At 46.5% G+C, this 15,610-nt stretch overlaps 1 protein-coding gene and 1 long non-coding RNA gene across 5 annotated transcripts in view; one reads left to right on the top strand and one right to left on the bottom strand.

The window, feature by feature from the left end:
• Nucleotides 1-15,610, top strand: part of LOC132534955 (uncharacterized) — a 199,434-nt gene that overhangs the window by 127,858 nt on the left and 55,966 nt on the right. The window lies entirely within an intron of this gene.
• The window catches only part of DYNC2H1 (dynein cytoplasmic 2 heavy chain 1), a 197,217-nt gene continuing 192,319 nt past the window's right edge, over nt 10,713-15,610 (bottom strand). For 3 of the 4 annotated variants that reach the window (XM_060179749.1, XM_060179751.1, XM_060179750.1), the window contains 3 exons: nt 14,741-14,822; nt 13,219-13,335; nt 10,713-11,236 (listed from right to left, as the gene is read on the bottom strand). In XM_060179749.1, the coding sequence (XP_060035732.1) occupies nt 11,078-11,236; nt 13,219-13,335; nt 14,741-14,822 (358 nt within the window). In that variant the 3' untranslated portion in view covers nt 10,713-11,077. Of the gene's footprint in view, nt 11,237-13,218; nt 13,372-14,740; nt 14,823-15,610 lie in introns of those variants that run through there. The other variant, XM_060179752.1, reaches the window with a different exon arrangement.

The following is a 15,610-nucleotide window of genomic DNA, read 5'->3' as shown; positions in this document are numbered from 1 at the left end:
GACCGAGGAGGCTGCCCCTGGCTTCACAGAGATACTGACTGAGGAGGCTGCCCCTGGCTTCACAGAGATACTGACCCAGGAGGCTGCCCCTGGCTTTGGCTGGCAGCAGCCATGCTTTTCCTCACAGAGGAGTTGAGGTGGAATTGTGCAGTTTCAAGTGTGCTTATCTCTATCACTCCAGGCGTCTGCCTGAGACCGAAGTTGTGTGTCTGTGATGCCATCTGTCCTGCTTGGCCAGAGTCAGCATTTCCTGCTCGCCACTGCAAACCTGTGAAGCCAGTGATGTGATCTGTGCTTAATCACAGATTGCTGGCAGTGCACTACAAGTGAAAGGGGGGCGGCGACCGTGTGGTTCTTGAGCCACTGGCCGCTGAGTTAAGGAGTAGAAGTGCCGAGTGGGCTGTTAGTTCAGTTTGGGCTTGGGCAGAGCCTGGACACCTGACTGGATGCAGCGTGTCAGGAGCAGCGGCTGAACCCAGCTCTCCTTAGAGAGACCCACTCAGACACGCAGCCTCTCATGGCCTGGTGTTCTGGTGCCAAGTGTTGCCATCAGTCTCTCTTCCTCATATTTAAGGCTGAAAGCTGCATCAAGAAGAGAGAGGATGGGGGATTCCCAGCTCTGTGCTCCCCCAGCTGTAGCCGTGAGACCACCAGGCACTGTGGAGACACACAGCTCACCTCAAAGCGACTCACGCCAGCATCTGTCAGAGCTCAGTCTCTCTGTGCACCCAGCATTTCCAAAAAGAGCTAGGATCCTGGAATCTTCTTCTGGATCTCAATAAAAAGGATGAAAAAACGCTTAGCAGGAAAGTTTGCACATTAAAGATTTAGAAGTCATCTCAGATGGATAATTTCCTAAATTTTGCTAAGCAAAATATTTTGTTTCCTAGAAAACAGTTTATACTTTTGCAGATGTGTTTTCCCAAGGTCTGAGCAGTAATCTCCAGCAAAGTTCTCGATCAGAAGACATGGCACCTCAGTCTGCCTCTTCAGTTATGTGAGCAAAAGAAAAGTCTTAAGATGGGTGGGTGGGGGGCCTCTGCAGAATTCCCGTCTAACGCTCAGGAAGAGGGTGTGCTGAAAGCTGATTCTAAGAGTTGGGTCTGCTGGAAAGGGGTTACTTAGAATAATAAAAAATAGTATACAAAAATTCAAAGTGGCAAAATATTTCAATTATAATTTCAAGTGTGAAATGTCACTACTTAATTTTGAATGAGGTCAGAATATTTTCTCCAAGTAAACTAAATTTGAAATCACAAAGTAGTGACATATTTTGCTCTCTTTTCCCTGTAAACTGAAGCACTTGTGTGTGGGGTGTGTTGTGGTGTGTCTGGCAGAGGGTAGGGCTGTTTAATCTCGTTCCTCCTCCTCTTCCTTTTACCTTCCTTCCTTACAGCTCTCCTCTCTCCTTTCTCTTTCCCTTCATCTCCTTTCTTTTCTGTTCCTTCTTTATTTCCCCCATCCTTCCTCCCTACTTTCTCCCAATTGTCCTTCTTCTAAGCTGTTGTTCTGGGGTTTGCAGACTAGAAAAATCCTAGCCCTTAGTATCCCCTGCAGACTTTCTGTAGACGTATTCACACACACACACACACACACACACACACACACACACACACACACACACACCCACCCACCCACCCACCCCAGCAGCCTGCTGCCACAGAGGCAATCAAGTTAATTATGTTCTATTTAGAAAATCTGGTTTGGAGAGGACTTTTATGTCATTCTGTAATACAGTTTTGAAATGAACTTTAGTGGGGCTGGGCAGGGTAGTGCAGTGGGGCTAAAGGCACATGGCACAAAGAACAAGGACAGGGTAAGCATCCTGGTTCAAGCCCCCAGCTCCCCACCTGCAGGGGAGTCGCTCACAAGCAGTGAAGCAGGTCTGCAGGTGTCTGTCTTTCTCTCCCACTCTCTGTCTTCCCCTCCACTCTCCAATTCTCTCTGTCCTATCCAACAACGACATCAATAACAACAACAATAAACAACAAGGGCAACAAAAGGGAAAAAGTAGCCTCCAGGAGCAGTGGCTTCATAGTGCAGGCACTGAGTCCCAACAATTATCCTATAGGCAAAAAATCAATGGACTTTAGAAATGAGCCATCCTGGGTGACGTTCCCTCCTTCCCAGAAGGGCAGTGAGTCCCCCAGGAGTGCTGGTGGACAGAAGCACATGAGGGGTAGGGAGTCCTCGGAAAGGGAAAGCGTCCTCCCCCTTCTCCGTTAACCTCCACACCTTACTGTTGACCACTGGCTAACTCAAGTCCTTGCTTATGAGAAAACCTGTCACAGACTCACCTCCCTCCTGCAGGCCATTGTGGGGACCTATGGGACGCCCTGCCTTTCAGCTCCCCTGTGAACAGAGGGGCTCACAAGAGGAGCAGGCTAGCTGGCCCCCGACACTGGCCCCTGGCCCAGAGCCCATGCTTCTAGTCCTAGGAGGGCCTGTGTCTAGCCACCCACACACCCCTCCTCTGTGGCGGACTCCTGCCAAACTGTGTTCATCTGGGGCTGCACTCAGGAACAGACAGCAAACATTCAGCACCAGGAGCAGGAGGGCACACAGGTGTGGCTGTGAAGCAAGCAGCGCCCGGGGGTGTTTGTGCTCCATGCAGAGGACCCAGGGTGTGTGCGTGTGTGTGTTTGCGTGTGTGTGCACATGTGTGCGTGTGTGTGTTTGTGTGTGTGCACGTGTGTGTTTGTGTGTGTGCACACATGTGTGCGTGTGTGTTTGCGTGTGTGTGCACATGTGTGTGTTTGCGTGCGTGTGTTTGTGTGTGTGCATGTGTGTGCACTGTGTGTGCACGTGTGTGTGTGCGCGCGTGTGTGTGTGTGTGTGGCAGGGGGGGTACCTGCTTGATGAGAAAGAGGACATGCCCCCATGAATGCCCCCAAACTGTGCTCATTGGGGTGGGTGTAGGGTGGCAAGCGCTTCATCCTCTGGGGCTAGAGGCTGGAGGACAGACTCCTGGCTCCCAGCTGAGAACAGCATCTTTGAGAAGGCCCCAGACTGGTTTTCACAGGGGTCGGACTAGTTCCTATTCCCACCAGTAGAAGTGTTTCTTGTCCTTCATAACATCACCAACATTTTTATCTCTTCTTTAAATTTTATGTATTTATTTTTTGAGACACAAAAATTGAAATAGTGAGGTATAAACAAGAAGGGAGCAGGGAGAGAGAGAGGTACAACTCTGCCTCACCATTTGTGAAACCTCCTCCCTGCAGATGGGGACCAGGGGCTTGAACTGGGGTCCTTGCACGTCATAGCCAGCCCGGCCCCTTGACAGCATTTGTTTCTGCCCTTTCTAATATGCGACGACTCATAGGTATGAAGCGGCATCTCACTTCTCACCGTCGTTCCTGCTTGCATCTCTCTGATGATCAGTAACTTTGACACTTGTCCCATGTCTGTTGGCCATCAGCTTCTGTTGGTGAGATTCTTTCCATGACCTTGCCTCATTCTCCTACTGTTTTTGTTTGTTTCTTTGTTTTTTAGTTTAGTGAGCTCTTTGTATATTTTGGTTACTAGTCCTTTGTCTGATTTATGTTGTGTAAAGATCTTCTCCCACTCTATAGTATCTTTCTGTTTTTCTGTTTGGTGATGGTAGCCTTTGCTGTGCAGATCCTTTTCAGTCACTTCTTATCCAGTTGGCTTATTTTCACCTTCTTTTTCCTGGTATTCAAATCTTTGAAGACATTTCTAAAGCACAGCTTATGACGTGTGCTACCAGTGTTTTCTCCTATGTACTTGACAGTTTCTGCTCTAGTGTTCGTCTCTTTTATCCTCCTGGAGTTGACTTTTATGTCTGGTGATCAGTGGTGGTCCGGTTTCGTTCCTCTGCATGCTTCAGCCCAAATATTCCAGCACCATTTGTTGAAAAGACTCTCCTTTCTCCGTTTGATGTTTTGGACCCTCTTGTCAAAAATTAGTTGTCCGTAGGTGTGGGGACAAAGTGTGTTTTCCAACTTGTAGGAAGGTGGTGTGGTACTTACACTTGGCATCGTAGGAAAGCTTGCAGTGGGTACAGAGGAAACACCGCATAAGCAAATACGGTCGTGAGGGTCAGGAGATGGCTCACCTGGTAGAATGCACATGTTACACTGTGTGAGGACCTGGGTTCAAGCAAATACAGTAGTATTTCAACTGGGAAATGCATAGGTGCAGTGGGGTAAATGAGAACTAAAAATAAAGAATTGAAGAATTGCAGGCATGCCATTTTATAAAGCCCTCTCTACATTTAACATTGAGTTCTCTGAGGAAAGGACATGCGTCCTGCCTGTTAGGATGCAGGACGCAGGACGCTGGACCCTTCATGTAGGAACAGTCTCCCAGAACCCCCTCTGCCGGGAGGCGAGGCACTGCCTGCGGCTCTGGCCAGGCTGCTGACCCAGGCGGCTCCAAGTGCTTCCTGCCATGCACTGTCTCGGCTCAGTGGTTTGGGCTCACAGTTCTCAAGTTACTTTTATTTAAGATTTAGCGATAGCGTGGGAATTGAGGATGGAAAAAAGAGATTATCATTAGCTACTGAATAATGTATCAGGAATCTAAATCACTCAGAAATGTAACACATGATACATTTCAGGGTATGATCATCCCGGTTCCCATTCCATATGCTTCCGAAATCTCATTAGGGAATTATAGCTCAGGCGGTGGCTTCAAGTCAGTAAGAGTTTAACTTAGTTTCATGCTTGTGGAAGCAGACAGAAAAATCAGCAGTGCATTGACTCTAAGCATTAACTGAAAAAGAAATGATTTCATTACCCATCTCTAACTTTCCTGCTTAGTTTAATACATTATCTTAGAATTTAACTGGAGATGATGAATTTTTACCACTTGAGAATGAATCATTGCAAGCCTCCACTATTAGAGTTTGCAAGGTCATCAAATGTTTAAATATTAGACTTTCTTATTCATTAAAGAGAATTACATTTCCATGTGACTGATATTATTTTTGAAGTTTGTAATTTGTGATTGATATTTGAATTGCTTTGATGACCAAAGCTGAGTCAAACTTCTAATTAAATTCATGTTTTTTGAATTATTTCAAGTACAAACAAGGTGAAAGGATAAGAATGAAGAATCTATAATTCTCAAACATTTCCAAATTCCATTTGTGTCTAAGTAAATTTGAAGAATTAAATAGGGGGAAGTGCACATAGTCAAAGCAAGGACAGTTCAGTGAACTACATTTTTTCTTTTTTTCCCTTTATTTCTTTTCTTTTCTTTTCTTTTTTCTTCTTCTTTTCTCCTTTCCATCCATGCTTGATAGAAATAGCCAAAGAGAATCACTCATAGTCCATGCCTGGCTTGAAAAATCAGGTTAATTAATTAGCATCCTTGGCACATTGTCAGTTACAGATACTAATAAGTTCAATGTAATTTTTTAAAAATTTTTTTATTTAAGAAAGGATTAATGAACAAAACGATAAGGTAGGAGGGGTATAACTCCACACAATTCCCACCACCCAATCTCCATAACCCACCCCCTCCCATGATAGCTTTCCTACTCTCTATCCCTCTGGGAGCATGGACCCAGGGTCATTGTGGGTTGCAGAAGGTAGAAGGTCTGGCTTCTGTAATTGCTTCCCCGCTGAACATGGGCGTTGACTGGTCGGTCCACACTCCCAGTCTGCCTCTCTCTTTCCCTAGTAGGGTGGGTCTCTGGGGAAGCTGAGCTCCAGGACACATTGGTGGGGTCTTCAGTCCAGGGAAGCTTGGCCGGCATCTTGGTGGCATCTGGAACCTGGTGATTGAAAAGAGAGTTAACATACGAGGCCAAACAAATTGTTGAGCAATCATGGGCCCAAATCCTACTTCCCCCAGTCCTAAGTGCAACATTTTTAAAGCATGTAAGTTGGTAGTGTTAGCAGTCTTTTATTAAGGAAGAAATGGAATTACAGGTTTTGATATTAAAACTAGGATTAATGTTCATTGATCTCGTAACCTGGGTCTATTAATAAAATGACATGGATTTTTAAAACAGTATAATTCTAAAGCCATATATATTTTATCTTGAATGAATGAATGTTGCCCTATAGTTATTATTGTTGTTATTGATGTTGTTGTTGGATAGGACAGAGAAATGGAGAGGGGGGAGAAGACGGGGAGAGAAAGACAGACACCTGCAGTCCTGCTTCACCACCTGTGAAGCGACTCCCCTGCAGGTGGAGTCCTTCACTCCTTGCGCTTCATACCACCTGTGCTTAACCCACTGCGCTACTGCCCGACTCCCTCGAGCGGGTTTCTAACAGGCAGACAGCAGTGTGGGTAGAGTGTTGATCATCTGAAAAGGTGACTGTTACAAACTGGTGAGAAACATTCTGCTGCGTTTATATAAATGTTATCGACTGGCCCTTTAGGGGAGTCTCTGCATCAGCTTTGTGCACTTTGTGCACTGTGTCGCTTCACTGCAGCTCGGACAGAGCTGCCCCACGCCTGTGAGAGCATTGCAGTCTGGGGGCCATCGTCCTGACGCTGAGACATTGCCCCGCGATCAGAGGTGCTTATGACTCTGTCTTCCTTTGTCCCAATCAGTCCTTCCTTGCTGGCATCCCTGGTTTTAAGGCTCCTGTGCCCTTGTGGTGTATCTCTACCCACCCCCACCCCCCATAGCTCCAGCCCAGCAGTCCTCCATACTCAGCACCTCCTCCACCCAGGAAGATAAAATGCAGCTTAGCTGTGGTGCCGCCTTTCTTGACAGAGTGGCGGCGTGTGCCTGCCTTCCTGGTCTGGCAGTGTCCACCCCTCGGTGTCCTGTCCCTGTGGCTGGAGGCGGCAGCCGCACTGTTCTCCGTAGACGTGCGCCTGAGGCTGCATCAGCAGAAGCAGATGGTCAGGCTGCAAAGCCACAGGAGCCAGTCAGGTGCACCATGGGCAGGCATGGCCTCTAGTCAGGTCCTGTTCAAGTGGCATCTGCTTGTCTCTCCTGGGGCTACCGGGTGGGTGTGATTCACAGCCTTCCGGACACTGCTTTGGCACACTCACATCTCCCTGTGGGATGGGCCAGCTCACCCGCCCACCCCGGGCTGAGGAGCACAGGCAGCAGGACCTCCGCCCAGGGCCTCGTGAGGGGCACTCACCTGTTTAGCCTCTCGCTGTGCATGTGGCACTCAAGTAGGAAGGAGGCAGAGGTGGAGGAGGAGGCGACAGCGCCAGGCTTGCTAGTCCTGGCGTCCTGGTGGCTGGCCTGCCGGCTGAAGGGAAACATCCAGCTCTGCTAGGCTCAGGATGCTGCAGGCGAGTTCATCGGCTTGCCATGCAAGATCACACGGACTGACCAGAGTTAGGGAAACCAGGCCAGTGCTTTTGTGTGTAAGGGGAGGGAGCATGCAGGACTTGCTGCCGTGCTGGAAGCGCCAGTGCCTGCGTTGGCTTGTGCTCATGGAGACTTACAGAATTGTGGGGGTTCACCCAAGCCCTGGCATCTTTTTCTTTTTTACTCCTGCAGTGTATTGTGGTCTCCAGCAGGGCTGGGGCATGCTTTTCATTCCTCCTTGCATATCATACCAGTGCTACAGAGTCTGATAGTCACAGAAGAGGAGGAGGGAAAGGAAGAAGGGACGGAGGGACTGGAAAGGGTGTTTCTTGGCCTTTCCCTCTTCACAGGGAAGGTCTTGCTGTTTTTTGTCAGTAATTTAAAAAATTCAGCACCTATTATTAAATGCAGATGAATGTTGTTTGTGGAGGCACCTGGTTTTAAGTCTTGGCAGAGACACACGTCTTCACCTCCAGTGAGGCCACATCACAGTGAAGGCGGCAGGGGCCACATCTTTCACCCCAAAGTCCCCTCTTGCCCTTCAAACCTACTGGCACCTACCTCACCTGAACCACCAGCACGGCCTCAGCTGTGTCCCACGTGTCGGCAGGGCTCCAGTCAGCGTCCCTCTGTACTGCAGCCTGGCTCGGGCTCCTTTCTGTTGAGTGCTCAGTGCCCCTCCCGTCGCAGCTGGGCGGATGCTCAGGCAGCCCAGGTGTGCCGCGAAGCTGCCTTAAGGATGTGCTGAGGTCTCTGCGGGACCCACAAGGGGTGTGGCTGGAGCCAAGGTGCGGGGGACGTCTTTCCACGGGCTTCACTGCCATCTCCATAGCTAAGTGAAGCGCCTTGACAACCATTTTAACCTGGAATTTTGTTGGTTTTTTAATTTGTTTTCCTGTTGAGGTGTGAGAGGGTCTTGTGTATTTATTTTTCCACCAGGTTATTACTGAGGCTTGGTGCCCACGTGATGCATCTACCAGTCTGCTCCTGTTAGCCACCCCTCCCCCCTTTTCAGTGATAGAACAAGTAAAAATTGAGAGGGAGACAGACAGACACCTGCAGAGCTGCCTACCTGCCTACCTGTGGGGCAGGGTCCGTGCACGTGGTAAGGTACGACCACCTGGCCGCTATGTCTTGTTTTTTATGTGTCTTGTCAGGTTTATATTTTCTGAAGTGTTTTACCTTAGGTCATAGGTCTTTTTCTTTTGACACGTTGGTACAAATTTTTATTTTTCCCTGATGGGTATCTGTACACCACTGCCAGCACCCACTTGGTCCTCCACCATCTTCAGTGTGTCTCACGCCCCCCTTGGCCTGACTGCAGGAGGCCCTCTCAGCCCCGGCTTCCCCCTGTGCTCTGCCTTCCTTACATGTTCTCAGGTAGCTTTACCGTTGCAGTGCTTACATACAGGTCTGAGCAATGTCTAGTTAATTTCTGAGAAATGCTTTATTCATTACCTTGGCTCTGTTAAGACTCTATTGACTGTGAAATCAGGTGCCATTGTCTTAATCTATAGCTTCTCCTGGCGATATATGTTTTCTGCTATTATTTTGATAATTATAGCTTCATAATGAATCTTCACAGTGAATAATGTAAGAATTCTGACCTTGGTGAGATTAATTTGTAGACTGTTCTGAGTCCCTTGATAATTTTTTTGTTTGTTTACTAAAGGTTTTGAATAAGTTTCCTTATCCTACAAAGTTTTCTACCCCCAAAAGTCTCGTGATACTTATTTTGATGCCGACTGCATCCCATCTAGAAATGAATTTTGGCATTTTAAACATCATGAGCATAGTGACTGTGCCTCCCACTGTCTGAGGTGCTCAGCCTCTCCAGGACCTGCCCCAGCAGGGGCTGCAGGAGGCTGTGAGTCCAGTTTGGGTGTCTGTCTACCTGCTAGTCAGTTCTTTATGATGAGGAAAAGCAAAGCCGTCCGGCCTGGTGTTGATGTGAAGAGCGGCTGGGTCAGGCAATGAGCGGCCACATTCCGGTCCTGTCCGGCCTGTGCTCTCACCTCGGCAGTGGCCTGTCTCCTGGTCATGAACTGCGCTGCTCCTTCTCAAATTAAACTGGTGGTTGTCTGTCTGTTCCTGACTTTCCCCCAAGGAACATCACCATGCTCTAGTAGAGCTAAAAGTGTACTGGCTTTTCTTCTCTTGCCCTGGCCCCTGCCCCCCCCCCCCCCACACACACACTTCTGTTGCAGGCTTTCATAGCAGAAGTGTGTGAGTCTTCATGTAACTCTTCTTTCAGAGAAAGTCTTTCAAATCAAATTGCTAACATTTATGACATTTGGTCATAGTGTTTTAGAAACTATAGAATGGAATACCTTCATCCTACAACCATGAAAAAAGATTAAAGATCTGTAGTGACGAGTTCTTAACAACACACCCTTGACTTAGACACATAACTCACCGTCGGCTACAGCAGCATTAAAACTCAGAGTAATCTGGACGCCACCTCATTAAAAGGCGTCCCGTCCAGTCCAGGGATGCCCGGCTCCTGTCCTCTGTGAATTCTTCAGGGCCCAGGCCAACAGCAGTTCATCAGCACTGTATGAAGCTGTGGCTCAGAAGTCTGAAAGCCTTTTTCTGTGTTGTCAGTTTTGCTCCATTTATCTTGAATATTTATGAAACAGAAGGCAGCCTACCCATTCCTGGAAGCTGCCCATGTTGAGTGTTTTGTTATTAATATTAAAGCCATTCTTGACTTAGCTGTTCTACAGAGGAAGCCATTCCCTCTTCTTCTTGATGTCTCACTCAGCTTTCCCAGAGCCCCCTTGTCAATGTTCATGAAAGATTGGGGGGTGGAGGGGAGTCGCCCCATCTTTCTGAGCATGAGAAATTAATCAGGTCCACAAGGCACCGGGGACTCCAGCCAGGCCCACAGTGAGCCCTGGAGGGCCCAGACTGGCTGCACAGGGCAGAAGGTCTCTCCACTCTACACCCAGCTGGCTGGCACAGCGGCTGCCTTGCACCCACCCTGGGCTTCAGCCCTGACACCACTTGGGAGGTGCCATGAGCCCTCTATACCTACCTACCTACCTGACAAAGCACCCCAGGAGTAGTGAAATCATGAATGCACAAAGCCCTGACTCTGTAAAAAGGACCCCAGCCTCACTCGTTGACTGTACAATACTGACAAGCAGGAAAAAGAGCTGAGTCCATGAGGACACTGCATGTGACACTCTGACCTCAAGCTGGGTGTGGGAGGAGGAGTGAAGCAGCCCTGCACTTGTAGGAGGAATCTTGGTGCTCAGACGCCGGAGGCAGGTAGGGCATAACAAAGCAGAACTGAGCGGCTGCTCCTGGGACAGTGTCATTTCTGTCTCCTCTCTTCTCTCCCAGGAGGACAGGCTTCTCAATTTTGTAAACAATGCTGAGCAGCCAAAGTCCCTGCCATGTTCCTCATTTCAAAGGGGATGTTTGCTCAGTAAGAGTCACTGGCAACAGAAGGGACCTTTTCATGAAGACTTTTATTTGGAAATGAATTTACCAAATCTACAGCTGCTGTGTATTTTGCTTTAGGCTATTTTAACTATATCATCTTTGTAAATATTGACCTATTATATTTTAAACTAGGAAGGACTATAAATAGCAGTGATGCAAAACAGATAACCAAATTATATTTTCATCTGCAGTAAATGTGCATTGCTTCACAGGAATATAGTCCATTTTAGCATAAATTGCATTATTACTTTAAAAAGTAATGTAGTGCTGCCACTGCCATCAAAGTCAGAAAACCCAGTCAGATCGACATGGGGTAGGTATCGATGCTCACGTTTGAGCAGCTGCTTAAGTGCCTTGTTGCTGGGGCAGCTTTCACTGGTTTTTCAGGAACAGTGCCGCCCCACACTGGATCCACTGGTCCTGCTGGCCCCCACAGGGCACGTCAATGTTGGTCACCACGCGGTCTCGCTCTGCACTCCTATACACAGGCAGGGAGATGCAGTCCTCGGGGGAGTACGGGCCGTACGCACCCTGTTCAAAAAATCACATCCATCTTAAAACACAGCAGTCAATTCTGACACAGACAACACAGGATTTGGGGAACTTTGAACATTTTGCTTTGAAATGTCTGGAAGGTGAGTAATAGTAACACACCAGCTGCAGTTTCTGAGTGATCAAGACTTCATGGACAGTCTCACCCAGATCTTGTACAGAGTAGCAATTAATCTATAAGTAATCATAATATGACTATCAGAAATTAAATATGAACACTTCCTTGTTTTCTTAGTTGTAATTTAAATGAAGCTATGGCTCTTAAGTGTCTTAAAAGTTTCATCTATTCCCTATAAGCTAGAATTGGTTCAAATGTGGTAAAGAATTTGTTTTTTACATTTGAGACTACAAAATAGTCCTATAATTGTATTATTTCTTGCTAACTTCCAGGCAGGAGGAAGTAAATAGAGAAAGTTGCACTTACCATCACAGAAAGAAAAGGGTGGGTAAACACTGAAGTTTGCAGAATAGCTATGTTCCCCTTGTAGAAGGCTATTCCTCTCTGAGGAGAGGTGCACGTGATACATGTGAGCTATTATCATCTGCGTGCTCAAGCTGTCACTCTAGTGGGAGCTTAAAGTTGGCTCTAAATGATCTTTACCTGTCCCTAGTAATCTCCAATTGTTTTCTTTCATGTCAAAATCTCACAAGTTCATCTTGGATGTTTCCTGTGACAGAAACCAAACTAGCTGCTATTCAAGTCATCCATCTGAGGGATGGGAGTGAGCAATCCTCCTAGGATTTAGGGTGTTCAACTAATGGGGTTCTTTATTTTTATTAGTGACTTAACAGCAATTTGTAAGATACTAGGGGTACAGTTCTACACCATTCTCTTGAGGTCTTAGATATGCATTGCCTATGTTTTTTTGTAAATAAAAAAAACTAATGGGGGATAAGTCTGCACTGTTCCCACCACCTGAGTCCCCGATAGAGAAAGTACAGTAGTTCTCCCAAGGTTGCAGGTGTGGGCTGACTGTAATTTCTGTAATCCAGCCCTCCCACTATCATTTCTCTTCTTTCTCTGGGTCTGGGAGTTGGAGTTCAGAGCCCTCTGGTCATCTTCCCCTAACAGTCACCACACCGTGACTACGCACCAGAACGCTCTATGGTGTAGAAGGCCTGGCTTCTGTAACTGCTTCTCCTTTGGACATGGACGTCAGCAGGTGCATCCACACCCCCAGCTTGTTTCTGACTTCCCAGGTTCTTGCACATGGTAACATGTGCAGTAAATAAAACTGGCCAGAAATAATGTAGGGGTATTTCTGAGCCTTGTAATGTGACAGACATGACATTCCTACTGTGCTTTTAGCTTGTGGTCAGTGATGTGCTTTTGCTCCGGGTCATTTTCCCTACTCAGTCATTCTCTGGGGTTTCTCCTTTAGTGAACCTGTTTATATATGTCCTCTTTCTTTCTTCCATCAAGGTCATTTTATGGTTTTCAGTTCTGTCAAAGAATTAACACTTTACATAATCTTTTTTGGCCATCAGAGATAACTTTGCCTATTATAATTTCTCATGTGTCACTGTAATAGTAGAAAATAAAGCAAAGGAGGTGGAAATTTACCAGCAAGCATGATCTATGAGGGTAGCAGAGGGTGTCCTTTTAGCTCCCTGAATGGAGACACTAACCACTACAGTTTTGTTAGTGGTTTTTAATACTCTCACATGCTTTTGAATCACAGTAATGGGATGTTGGATGAGCTGTGTGTGTTCACACCTCTGTTTCTCGACAAGCACGCATTTCCTCATTTGAAAATGGGAAGTATGGCTTTGAAGAGTCTGTGGTAATTAAAGCATTAGGACATTTCTGGAAATTAGTAATATTACCAAAGTAACGGCATCTTTAAAAAAAAATGCTGTTAATTAGCAAAGTAATTCAAATAAATTTCTTCAGATGCAGGTGAGATTAGAAAATAAACAAGAATACTAATCTAAGAATGAGTTGATTTAAAGTGTCTTACCTGTGGAATCCAGCCCATAAAACAAGGGGGGACTGAGGACACACCAGGGGAATCATGCTGATTTTCACAAAGTCGATTTCCATCAAAGTTGCATCCTTCCAGTAATAACCCACTGACCTGGCATGGAAGCAAAGTGGCTGCTCACAGGAGTCTCTATTCCAAACCACACAGAGACAAGCTGATAAAAGCAGCAAGGTGGTGGGGCAGGTGCACAAGCCAGGGCTCTCTCTATCCAGTACAACAAGGAAAGAGAACTAAGTCCTGGACTAGTTCTCACTGACTTGCCTTTAAAATGTCATGTTACATAATTACAGGTGCCTTGGCATTAGATTAATAAAAATAAAATGGCAAGAGCCAACAAGCTATTTATTTTCCAGCAGGGAGGGAGAAAAGTTGAATTACAGAACATGTGTTTGCTACCTGTTTGGAATTCTGACATTTTTGAAAGACTACAGTTTGAAAAGATTCATGAAAAATAATTTTTGATACACCATTCAGAGCTGGTCATATCTATGGTTTTAGTTTGTAAGGACAGGATAGGAAACACTACACCAGTGCTCTGCCATGCACGCTGTCAAAGCTCAAGCTTCGTTAAGTCACTGTCTCTGCTGGGCAACAAAGTCAAGTCAGGATTTTATATTCAGCCCCCCCCCCCCCAAGGGTTAGCTAGACCAAGTGCTAGGATGCCTTGACACATACTTTCCATAGTACAGCATTTGTGCTAAGGAAAAGGTTGGGTAAAAGCGGTAGAGCATCTATGTCACAATGGGCAACTTAACGATGCCATTAAGTTACAACCGCCAGCTCCGATGCCTCCTCAGATGTTCTCTTGGGAAGGCAGATGGGATATGTATGTATTAATCACAGTGACTTGCTACACTGCAAACTCCCAACAACCTTTGGGGATGTGCACTAGTAACAAAGTTGAGAAAACCTCCCGTTTTGCCTTGTGTGTGGTCACCTCAGAATTAAGAGGACATTCTCTCACGACCTTGGGCAAGAAAGAGCACGTGCATTTAACAAATGTGATGTGTGCGCTTTCCAGTACCAGGTTTCAGAACTGCTACTGAAATAGTTCTATCATTACTGATTGATATGCATTCTCTTCATTAGGTAGTGAATACTGATTGGTCTAGAGATTAAGTGAAAAAGGAAAAACCATTATTTTCTAGAGTTTCACTGAAATCATCCCTTTTGGATTTTTGGATATAGAAATTAAGAGGGAAGGTGATATAGTAAGAAAGACACCTGTTTCACCACTTGTGAAGCTGAGGACTGGGACTTGAACCTGGGTCCCTGTGCACCACTGCCTCGCCCCTTATAATGTTGTACAGTATTTATGGATATGGGAGAAGTGAAGCTTCACCCTGTGTTATGAGGGCTAAAGCTTGAAACTGCATTGTTTGAAATATAGTGTGTTTTGCCCATTTCACTTTAGGGATCTTATGTATTTTTGTGCAAGGATATAAATAATATTTACTCTTCACCATAGCTGGTAATGGTGTAACTTTCAGTCTAGTACCTTGATCTGTAGCTTAGCTTCTTGCAGCCGACCTTTCCATGAGGCCACAAACTTGAGGCTGTCCACAGAGCAGCCCATGGCCCTGAAAATGCAGAGTTGAATATCAGTGAATGATAGAGGCTCCTGCTCTAGACAATAAATACTGTGGAGAAACTGGTTCATGCTGAGCTCAATCTCCTCCAGTAAGTGTCACCTAGAACTGGGTCAGCCACATGGTGCAAACACTTTGTCTTGGGCACGACCCAGACTGTCCAGGCTACACTGGGGAAATCAGGCCTAGAGCAGTGAAGCACCAGGGATGGCCCCAACAGAATTTCTGCATGCCCTTTTTTTTTTTTTTCCCTCCAGGGTTATTGCTGGGCTCGGTGCCTGCACCATGAATCCACCGCTCCTGAAAGCCATTTTTCCCCCTTTTTTTGTTGCCCTAGTTGTTGCAGCCTCATTGTGGTTATCATTGCCATTGTTGACGTTGCTTTGTTGTTGGATAGGGGAGAGAAAGACAGACACCTGCAGACCTGCTTCACCGCCTGTGAAGCGACTCCCCTGCAGGTGGGGAGCCGGGGGCTCGATCCTTACGCCGGTCCCTGCGCTTTGGCGCTTAACCCACTGCGCCACCGCCCAACCCCCATGCATGCCCTTTTCTATATTCAACTTAAATTCATCTAAATTTAAACAGGTAATTTGGCTTCTGTCCACCGAAGTGAAAACAAGATAAAAATAAGTCCGTATTTTGAAAATCAAATTTCACCTTTTTTCATTTATAGTACACAATTAAAAGCACTACTTCCCCCCCCCCCCTGGGTTATCGCTGGGACTTGGTGCCTGCACTCCAAATCCACTGCTCTTGGAGGCTATCTTTTCCCTTTACTG

This window comes from Erinaceus europaeus, chromosome 20 (assembly GCF_950295315.1).
Source record: "Erinaceus europaeus chromosome 20, mEriEur2.1, whole genome shotgun sequence".
NCBI classification, from domain to species: domain Eukaryota; kingdom Metazoa; phylum Chordata; class Mammalia; order Eulipotyphla; family Erinaceidae; genus Erinaceus; species Erinaceus europaeus.
Note: the sequence above shows the minus strand (reverse complement) of the source record. Positions and strands in the feature narration are given on the sequence as shown.